The sequence below is a fragment of the Corvus brachyrhynchos genome, unplaced genomic scaffold, assembly GCF_000691975.1.
Source record: "Corvus brachyrhynchos isolate BGI_N302 unplaced genomic scaffold, ASM69197v1 scaffold114, whole genome shotgun sequence".
Taxonomy (NCBI): Eukaryota; Metazoa; Chordata; class Aves; order Passeriformes; family Corvidae; genus Corvus; species Corvus brachyrhynchos.
In genome coordinates this window covers 7200278-7210925 of record NW_008238337.1, presented here as the reverse complement: position 1 = coordinate 7210925, position 10648 = coordinate 7200278, and the positions used below count along the sequence as shown (strand labels likewise).

The window sequence follows — 10648 nt, the reverse complement described above, 5'->3', positions numbered from 1 at the left end:
AGGAATGTCACTGAAAATCAGGGGAATTTAAGGTTCTAAAGAGCTTTGGAAGTGACTGAACTGAACTTCAGATTTTACCCAACTTTTCTTACTGGAGGGAAGGAAGGACAAACCTGATTACTGAGCAATTTCACACATTTAAAAAGCAAATTACTAATTTAGATTAACTTCCGATTAAGTTCTCTTGAAAAAGTACATGAATGGGCAAAGGACAACATTTAAATTTGCCTTCAATTAAAAACAAATACCAGAACTGCAAATGCAAGGATCACCTTCAAATGGAAAATATATGGCCTTGTTCCCTCTTATTGTTAATAATGCCACACAAATTTATTTGCTCTGAAATATTTACTGCTTTTATAATGCAGCATTTGAACCAGTTCATAAGAATTCTATGTGACTTTGCCAGAATAGCCTTGACTTTGCAAAACATAAATACACAACCTAGACAGAACATAACTCATGAAATCCATCTACAACCATACCTCAATATTTTGTAGCTGTGCTGCAATACGTTCCTTTTCTTTAATGGACCTGTGCTGGGTTTCAGTCAGCTGCTGAGACAGTGCCACATTCTCTAGTTTGAGATGTTCCAACATACCTGCTTGAGTCATTTGCCCAGCCTAAAGGAAGGAAAAAAATCACAGATTAATACCAACAGAATTTAAGAATTTCAGAAAAAAAAAAAATCATGTTGAAACTGTGTGTGCCTTATTTCAGCTACTACTTTCATGGCACTGGTGCAGTCAGGCCGTTGTAGAAGGGCACTAGGTTGTCCTGTGGTTAAAACTGACAAAAAAGAACAGATTCTCAGCTCTCCCATATACAAGTACATCACAATACCTGTATATTGGCCATCTCACTCTGCAGCCGGACACGGGCTTCCTGTGCCAGGACCAGCTGCTGCTGGTACCACTGCCTCACATTTTGGAGAGATGTGATCTCTGTTTCAGATGCCTTCAGCTTGTTGGTCAGCGTGGTCCGTTCCAGCTGCACCTTCTGAAGCTGGGTCTGCAAGGAAGCCAACTGCTGTCGCAGGTCGTGAACTAGGAGAACAAAAATGAAGGACTTGGACTAGCACACCCCACTGTGCTGTTATATGCACACTTTTTCATGGATTATTGCTATATTCGTAGGTTTTTCTACTTTTCCTTTATTGCTGAACAAAAGCACATATGCCTAATTACATAAAGATTGGCTTTTCCTGCCAAAGTGCTAGAATCCAAAGTATCGGGTCATAAGCAGAGTAAAATTAAACTAAATGAATCACTTCTGTAAGCATTCACAGTTCCTTAGTTATGAAAACATCAACTAACTAAACATCAGGAAGTAGGTGTCCTGGCATGTAGAGTCATCATTACAAATCAGTATTTGTACAATTTTCCAAAAAAACAACTAGGCCACTGTCTGGACTAAATGTTTATGCCTCCCTCTCCAGGCTGGCAGTGGCAGCTTGCAAACTGTGACACTTTTGTGACACAAAATAGAAACCAATCGTCTTAAAATTCACACCATTTTATTAGTATGATATCAAATAAACACAAATTAAAATTTCTTTTTCTTCCTGGACTTCAGAATTAGGTTGAAATAAAATGATTTATGCAACAACAAATTTTTAAAGACTGATATTTACATCATCCCACCTGTGCTGTCTCTGGTGAGAACATTTTTTTGCATATCTTCAACCTTCTGCAGGAGTCTCTGGTACTGCTCCTCTGCTAACTGCAGATCATTGTTTGAAGAAGCCAAACTGGCATTCTTTGCTTCCAAGGCATTTTGCAGGTCAGCCATTGCTCGTTCCAGATCCCAGCAAGACTGCTTTAATGTGGCCACTTCTGAGCTCAGAGATTCCTGCTTCTGCTGGCTGTTTTGGCTGTGCTCCATCTGTGCCTGAAGCTTCATGTTCAAAGCTGCAAGTTGGGCTTGTAGCTCAGCCTTCTCTTTGAGAGCCTGAATGTGTCCAGAAAATCAAAATACAGAAGTCTCATGAGAAAAGACATTAATGGCTGACTAAAAAAGATGCCCAGCAAAATGGCTTTGATAAGGCAAAGACCACTTGCTTGTAAAAAATTCTTTTTAAAGCAACATCTCACCTATCAGGTATTTCAAATAGTCAAAGAAAACACAGAGGAAAGAACATACAAGACACAGAGCATTGCATATCAGTAACCACATCAGCATTTTTCATAAAACACATATTTCCACACTTTAAGGAAGAATGCTTTGTATTTTTAATGTTATACCATCAATTAAAACAAAAAGAAAATACTTATAAAGACATCGCTAGCACTGCTCTGGATTTATTGTCCCTCTTTTAATTTGACTTCTTAAAAAAAAAAACATATGAAAACCCCACTTTCTTTTTTCTTTAAGGTAATCTTTGAAGACTTTACCAACTTGATACTAATCCTCTTCACCATCTGTACTGTGTTTATGCAGTAGTGGGGGTCTACAAGGGGTAGTCTCTGTGAGAAGCTGCCAGAAGCTTCCCCCATGTCCAGTGGAGCCAAGGCCAGCTGGCTCCAAGATGGACCCACCACTGGCCAGAGCTGAGCCCATCAGTGACAGCAGGAGTGCCTCTGGGATGAGGGATTTCAGAAAGTGAAAAAAAAATAGCAGAGGAACAACAGCAAAGATAAGAAAGAAAACTGTGTGAGAGAAACAGTGCAGAGGGAGGGGAAGGAGGTGCCCCATGCTCTGGAGCTGAGATTCCCCATCTCTCTGGGGAGAATCTCAACCCATGAGCCTTTCATTGTTATTTCTTCTCTTCTCTGGCCAGCTGAGGAGTAGAGTAACAGAGCAGCTTTGGTGGGCACCTGGCATCCAGCCAGGGTCAGCCACCATGGCATTCTTGTAAAGTACCTTATCCAACAATGTTTTTACAAAACACAATTCCACAAGTAATGAGCAAGAAGCTCTTGAAAATTAATTAAAATATTCATCTGATTTGCTGAATACAGAATTCCAAATTCATTTTCTACCTGATTAGCTTCTAGTGAGAGTGCTTCTAGTTGCCCTTCAAGTCTCATCTTCTCCTTCATAACCTGCAACATCTCATCATGAGTTCCTGCGATAGAGCTTTCCATAGAAACACTGGAGACAGAGACAACACAAACACAGTTAGAGGGCTAGAATACAACTCTTGTCTAGTTGAAGAAAAGTGACACTGAAATTAAGAGGTACTCAGACTCCACGTGGTTTAGACTGTTGGATGTTTTTTCTGGCTTTATGATAGATCCAGAACACAGTGGAACAACCTCTGTTAAAAAGAGAAAGCAATTACATTCATGCTAAAGTTTTATACTCCAGCTTCCTGTACTTGCAGCAACTAGAATCTAGTGTGGCACCGTATGTTTGTTATTTCACAGAAGTGCAATCGCTGACTTCATCATATTCTGTATATACAGATCCCATTCTAAGCAGACAACTGGACATGATGGGATCACAAAACCTCCACAACTATTGTCTATCTGCTTTAATTTGCCTGAGAAATACCAACAGCTTCTGCAATAGGAGGAAGAACAGGTATGTGGTATAAGGGATTCTTTATGCTGATTTCTTGCTGTACAGCCAAGGCATCTTGAGAAAAAGATCTTCTCTCATTACCATAAGAAATAAGTCTAAGCCAGAATAATCATCAACAACTGATTGTACACCTCAACATCTCTGGGCATGACACTTTATTCTAACAAAGCGGGGGGGGAGTATTTAAAAAAAATTCAAAAATTTCAAAAAAACATGCATCTACAGACAACTTATAAAAAGCACACATTGTTAAGGGCTTCACCAGCCATGCACTTGCTTTCTGAATCAGTTTAATACCTGTCATACACACATAAGCTTGGGAGACTAAATCTTATTCTAAAAATAAAGAGGATAGGGTATCTAGGACAAGACTCTTGGCATTTCTTAACTATGTGAGGTCTGAAAGGTACATGCACAGATTAGGAAAAGGACAATACTAAATATTACTGAGGCAGTCAACTCTACACTTTCAGACTTTACAGACCAAGGCTTGTGAGTGATTCAGAGAATGAAGTCCTTCTACACAGATAGAAACAACTGCTTGCAGTACATTTAATACAGTCAGTGGCAAAAATATCTTTCTCTAAAGATATACTTAGTAAATAGGTACTCAAGTGAAGCGACCTCTCAGATTCTTTTAGAATTTGGAAGCTAATAACAGACTTAATCACAGTGTAAGTTAAAACTGGATCTAAAGTTAGTAGGAGGCAAGAGTAATAGGCTGCCTATTCCAAGAAAATATAATTAACTAACAATGTGATCATTCTTACCTGCTAGAAATACTGTCTCTCCTGCTCCGTACCTCTCCATTAACTTCTTGCTCTTGGGCCTGATGCTCCACTGCTGCAGCCTGCAGCACCTCACTGATGGAAGGAAATTGCCCCATTGCTTCAGGATGTATCTTCTGGCCATTTATTGTATATGGAGTATCCTGTTTGCCTTCTGCATTCCGTAAACTGCTATACAGCCCTTTCCCTGACACACTGCTGTAGGTAGAGCTGTCGCTCTCATTTCCATCCAGCCTCATTCCCACTTCACTCCCATCAATCTCTGAAATGCTGTCTCCTGCCAAGGAGGAATTCTCTATTCGATCATCCACATCAGAGGGCAGACTGATCTCAGAAACAACTGATGTTGGACCACTTCTGCTTTGCGTCAGAGCCCCCCCAGATAAGTCAGTAGCCACAGAATTCCCAGTAGCATTTTGAGTGTCTGAATCTTCAGTTCTGTAGTCAGCCAAGGACCGGATCTTGCTGGCCTTAGATTTTGAACTTCTTCTTTCTTTTGACGATGCTGGAAGTCCCAAGCTACCCAGCTTTGGCCCCCTGGGGACACTGGTCCGCAAAAAGGAGTATTCTTTTGTCATCGCTACAGTGCTGGCTCTTGGCAGGATTTCTGGATTTAACATCAGCTCAGGATCCAGGGTGCTGGAGGGACGGGTTTTGGATGTAGACTGACTCGACTGAAAGAAACAAAGAGTTAACAATAAATTCCAGAGTGCTAACTTTAAAATAGCACCAAAGACTTATTTTGCTGTAATTTAAGATATAAAGCTCTACACTTCTACACCGATATTAAATATACATCCTTTCATAAACAAGGTAAATTATATCAGCAATTAACCCTATCAACATTCAGTGTATATATATTGAAAATGTTCATGTGAAACTCCTAAAGGTAACTGAAAATACAGGCAAAATTGAACATGTAGGTCACTTTAAGTTTGGTGTCGGTTGCCCCTCCCCTCCCCCCCCCGCCATTTTAAGTTGCACAAAATGGTACATTACTGATGAGGTAACAGAACCAAATTTTCCCTGTTTAGAAGAAAAAAAAATGCTTTCTCACATTTGAGAAAACTACTGAATGTTTTAGTTCAGGGCACAGAAATGGTAAAGTTTCCAAGCTTCTCAACAAAACTCAATCTAGAAGATGTGTTGCGTGGTACTCACTCTTTCTTGATGTCTCTTCACTCGGTATTGCTTGAGCTGTTCTTCCAGACGCCTTCTTGCCTGAAGTCTGATCTGTTCTTCATTCTCCAATGGCAGTGAAGACTCTACTGAGCCTGTGAGGGAAAGATACCTTCACAGTCAAACAGAAGACTCCAACACAGGCAAATGGAATGCAAAAGGTAAAAGCCCCTTCTACCATTGGCAACATGCTTCATGCTTAAGCAAGGAACAAAAGGAAAGCCCACTGACACACACCTCAAACGACCCTCTGCAAATATATCCTTGTGTAAGCACTCATAAAGCCTGTGGACTGCCACTGCTCAGTTTGCAAATGCTATAGTTCCTCCGCAGCCATATGACAAGAGATTATACAGCAAGAAAAAAATATTGCTGTCATTTAATCTCACCTGTCCTGCATTTCTGACAGTACTAAAATTATAAAACTAAGCAAGACCTACACAGTTCATTCATTCCCTACAAGCAGTGGCAAATTGTTCCCTAGATACATTTTCTTACCTCTTATTAACTCACATTAAACCTTCCCTGTAGTAAGACTTTTAGACACCTTAATATAAAGGCTTTCCCTTCTCCCCCCTTCATTGCTCTTCTCTCCCTTCCTTTTTTCTTAGCTTAAAATCATATGGTTCTGCTGGTTTTTGGTTTTGTCACCTGTTACTCCTAATAATCAAGAAGACTAGAATAGCTTCAGCCCCAGAAAGCGTGAATTCCCCTCCAGTGAAGAGCCAGTTTTAAATGGTAAGGCACATGCCTTAGCTGCAGCAGAGGGTGGCTTACTGAAAGAAAATGAATTGTAGTTCTAAGTAAAAGTTTACTGCAAAAATGAAGTTTAGTTCAAGCTTAAATGATGTTATAGAAGTCCAGAGCCAGGCTCAGAGTAAAAAAAGCTTTATGCAGCAAGAGAAAGCAGGGGCACCACCATAAACAGATGCTTACACAATTCAGTTTCTTGCATGGGAAGACTTAGTTTGAGAGACTGCAAAGCTTCTTTTCTAAGAGCTATGCCCTCAGCACTAGTTCCCTGAGACTTCCTTAGGCTGTCATGGAAACCAGTCACACCTGGGGATGACTCTTCACCCTGTTCACTGCTGGTGGGATCAAAAGATACAGGAGAGTCGGGGCAGAGCGACTCTGGCCCATTCTGGCAGGCGTCCACTTTGCTGTTTATCTCCAGACTTCCCTCTTCGTTTGGCACTTCATTGATGTTATTACTGGTAGCTGGAAAAGGAAGTTTTACTGAGCTACACTTTAAGCCACACCATTTATGTTCACACCTCCACCCAAATACAATGCACTGTTGCCTTTATATTGTACAAATATGGAAATTGCTACTGACAGCAACTGGCAGGAGAAATTTCACAGAGGATTTTTGATTCTTTACTTTAAAAGACCAGAACAAGTACCTTTCATTTGCTTTACTATGTTGCCCTCAAGCAGGACCTCAAAAGTCATCATATAAGGTATCTTGAAAACTTCACAAAGGTTTTTAAATCCTGTTAGGTTTAGAAGCATGAAACACCGTGTGTAAGGAACTCTGAGGGGCAACCTGCTACAAGTAAGGCTCAGCAGCTGCAGGCCTGTGCTGAATGATTCAGCTCTTTGATGTGCTGCTGGGCACTGAGGAGAAAGCATCCATCATCCTGATTTCCAGCCTGGACCAAGCAGTTTCTCAATTTTAAACTGAGTTTACATTTTTTCAAATAGGACATCTTCATCAAAAGTACAGTAGCAAAGCTCATATCTATCAAAATAATAAACCTACCAATTAAAATGCAATTCAGGAACCACTTCAACACCAATTTTATCCCCACTTACTAGTATTTTTCTTTTCCATTAGAAAAAATGCATATTCAAAATCAGTCAAACATTTCACAGGCTTTTACTCTGGATTTCTCACACTTTTCTATTTACTTGGCTGGGGACTACTAACATTTATGAACCTGCTGTTGCAAAAAAACCTGTGTATCTAACTTTAATTTAATTACTATAGATCTTAAATGAGCAGAGCACTGAAACAGCCATTGCCTTTCTGTTCATTCCCACACCACGTTATCACTGAAGTAACTGGAACTCATTGGAATAATATGGAAGATGTCATTATTTTTTACTAAAGATGGTGGGAAACATTTAGCATTTATGATCACAAAGTTATTTGCAAGTGCAAAATTCAAGTTCCCACCTCTGCAGTGCATCTTCCCTTAAGCCAGCACAGTGTGAACCAGCACAGAGGAAACTGAATGAGGAAACTGATTTTAGGTAGAAATAAAAAGCTTTCAGTCTTAGGTTGCCAAAACCCATCGACTCTTAAGATTGGAATCAAAATACTTTTGAGTATCTTATTTGTCATGCAGACAACATTTCAGACCATTTAGCCTTAATCATTTCTCTGATGTAGACCATCATGTTGTCACAAAAACAGCTGCAGGCATGGAAAGGGTGGGTTCAACAAGGATGTAAAGGCGGACAGAGGACAAGACTGCTTTTTAATGACTAACATTTTAAAACTAGAATATTGGCAAAACCAAATTTAAAATAGGTGTCAATGCTAAGAATAGCCACATGAAGCCAAAAAGAAGAAGACAGCTCATACGTGCAGAAATACTGTTTCTGCCCATCTCAGAAGCTGCAGCTATTACTGCATCAGGTTTATACTTTATTTACACTTTTTCTTCACAACAGTGAGTGGTATACATACACAAATGGGATGCTGGAGCAAAATTCTGGAGGAGTGGTTTCTGGGCAACTTCCTGAGGCCAAGAGACACTCAGCATCTAAACACTCCTTGAACTAAAGTCATTTAAAGGCAGTAGTGTCAATACAGCTGCAGTCTTTTTAGAACAATGGGCAAGGAGACGCAATTAGAATAAAAACAGTAGAAAGATACACTTTATCTATTTGTTAGCCACAACTCGATTGTCCAGCACAGGAGATGACAGGAACGTGTCATCTCCAGCTTCATAAAAGATGAATGAGTCATCACCTAACTACCCTCTGCCACTCTGATAACGGGCAGCATAAGAAAAGCAAATAAAGTCTCAGGCTTCCTCTCTCCTGCCTGTGACAAGTTGACAAACCTGTGGTACCAGAAGGCCCCAACCTCATCACGTCACCTCCTTTTACAGAAGGAACCACTGTGCTTTTGTGTGTCTACGCAGCCACAATGTACACACTCCTCCACCCAGCCACCCCCATATCCTTATACACCAACATACCCTCAGACTCCTGCCAGGGAAACATGGAGATTTCAATTCAGTGCAGGGAAAATACTTTCACAATGAAAACACTTAAATACTGGAATGGGCAGGGAGGCTGCCGAACCTCCCTCTACAGAGACTTTCAGAATTCAACAGGATGAGGCCCTGAGCAACCTGATCTTGCTCCAGAACTAGGTGTGCTCTGTGCAGCAGGTTGGACTACATAACCCCCACAGCTCCCTTCCAGATCAAGTTTGATTCTATAATCTACTCAGATAATGGACTCTAAAGTTTCTTGTAAACAGCTGCATGATTATTTTATAATAAAGCTTGTCTACATATAAAAGTTACTTTGAGATAAATGCCAGCATCTCTCTTTCATAAAGGGAAGCTTAGCCAGACATTTTGGGGTTTATCTAAGTAATTTAATTTATTAGGAAGATTTCTTCTGCCAGAATAAAGTGCTCCAGTCACAAGCTTACTCTGGAACAGTCATTTCAGAACTGCTCATTCTAGAGAGTTTCAGGTGTACACTCTTGGAAACATTATCTGAAGACATACCAACACCCTGAACAACAAATACTCACCTGACAGCTGATAGTATTTAAGTTAATAGTTTGGTTTTGCTTTCAAAAGAACAAGTTCTACTGCTAAAAAAACAGTTTTACACACACACAGAGCTATAGACTTCACCAAACTTGCTTAAAACTGCTGTACAAGAAATTCCTGACCTCAAGGAAAAACATCCTTCTGCATCAGCTGAACAATAAAACAGATGATTATATAAAAGCCTGGGTAAGACTAGGAAATTATTTGGTGCATATTAAATAACTTACTGTTAATTTCATCTGTAGTAACTAGCTGAGACTTGGATTTACAATCTAAAAGTTCTTCAGAGGTGCCAGGAGCCCCATTACTGCTTCTGTTCTCCAAGTGAACATCCTGCTGGACAGATGAGGAGTCCATGGTAAAAATGATCCAGATCCTTGGAAAGTTCTTCTTCTCAACAATTTGCCACCAAGTGAGCTACCAAGTCCTGTTTCTCTCCATCAGCAAGAACAGCATCAAGACGTCACACAGGAGCACAGTTCTGAGCTGTAGAGCTGTTGGTGTGCAGCAGGCAGCTGCTAACTCCACATCACGGAAACAGCTCGCAGACAAAGTCGTAATCACCAAGGAGCTGCATCCTCTAGAAACAATACGTAATGAATTTACAGACATTTACTAGAGCTCTGAGAATATGAGTTAAAAATAAAGTAGTGCCCACAGACAGAACCAGGACATGGGTAACAACAGAGACAATGAAATACAACCAAATACCCAGATTTGGGAATAAAAAGTGATCTGTTTATGCTCACTTTTTTTAGTAGCATTGATGCACTGCAGAATGATGCAACAGATAATATTTAGCAAGGGAGCTGATTTAAAATCACTGTCCCTTTTAATGGAAAGGCCTTTTTGGCCTCTGAGTTAAGAACCAAGGCAGTACTCAGAGTAGCATTTTGCTCTGTAAACAATGGTGTACATATATATGGAAGCATGCCATATATTTCATTTCAAGGAATGAGTTTCAGCATCTTTTGTTAAAATGAAGTATGGAATTCAGATTTAATTTTTTAAAAATAAATTACATCATTACTGTTTACTTGTCTGCAGAATAACAAGTATGAATCACTGTACAGAATGTGAACTACTCATTACAGCACACATTGGCAGTCAGAATGTGGCCTGGACTGCAGCTCAACACTGCCTTCTCCTATGACCAGTCAAGAAGAGGATTTCCAACCACAGTTTACAAAATTTTCAAATGATTCTCCAGATATTCAGATCTAACCTCTGGATAAAGATCCCGCCAACTAATACCATCTAACAGAAATTGTTCTATACAGTCACTACAAGTAATTAAATTTTGTTCCGACAGTTACTGACAGATGAATCCAGATTACAAAATCTTACTGTTAT

General features: G+C 40.0%; 1 protein-coding gene across 3 annotated transcripts in view; it reads right to left on the bottom strand.

Moving 5' to 3' along the window:
• The window catches only part of GOLGA3 (golgin A3), a 24212-nt gene extending 13585 nt beyond the window's left edge, over positions 1-10627 (bottom strand). The window contains exons 1-8 of one of the 3 annotated variants that reach the window (XM_008634092.2): positions 9523-10627; positions 6429-6710; positions 5475-5587; positions 4296-4987; positions 2982-3093; positions 1644-1950; positions 844-1046; positions 486-623 (exon numbers count right to left, since the gene is read on the bottom strand). In XM_008634092.2, the coding sequence (XP_008632314.1) occupies positions 486-623; positions 844-1046; positions 1644-1950; positions 2982-3093; positions 4296-4987; positions 5475-5587; positions 6429-6710; positions 9523-9652 (1977 nt within the window). In that variant the 5' untranslated portion in view covers positions 9653-10627. The remainder of the gene's footprint in view (positions 1-485; positions 624-843; positions 1047-1643; positions 1951-2981; positions 3094-4295; positions 4988-5474; positions 5588-6428; positions 6711-9522) is intronic. The other 2 variants (XM_008634094.2, XM_017734943.1) reach the window with 2 other exon arrangements.
• Between the last annotated feature and the right edge of the window lie 21 nt (positions 10628-10648).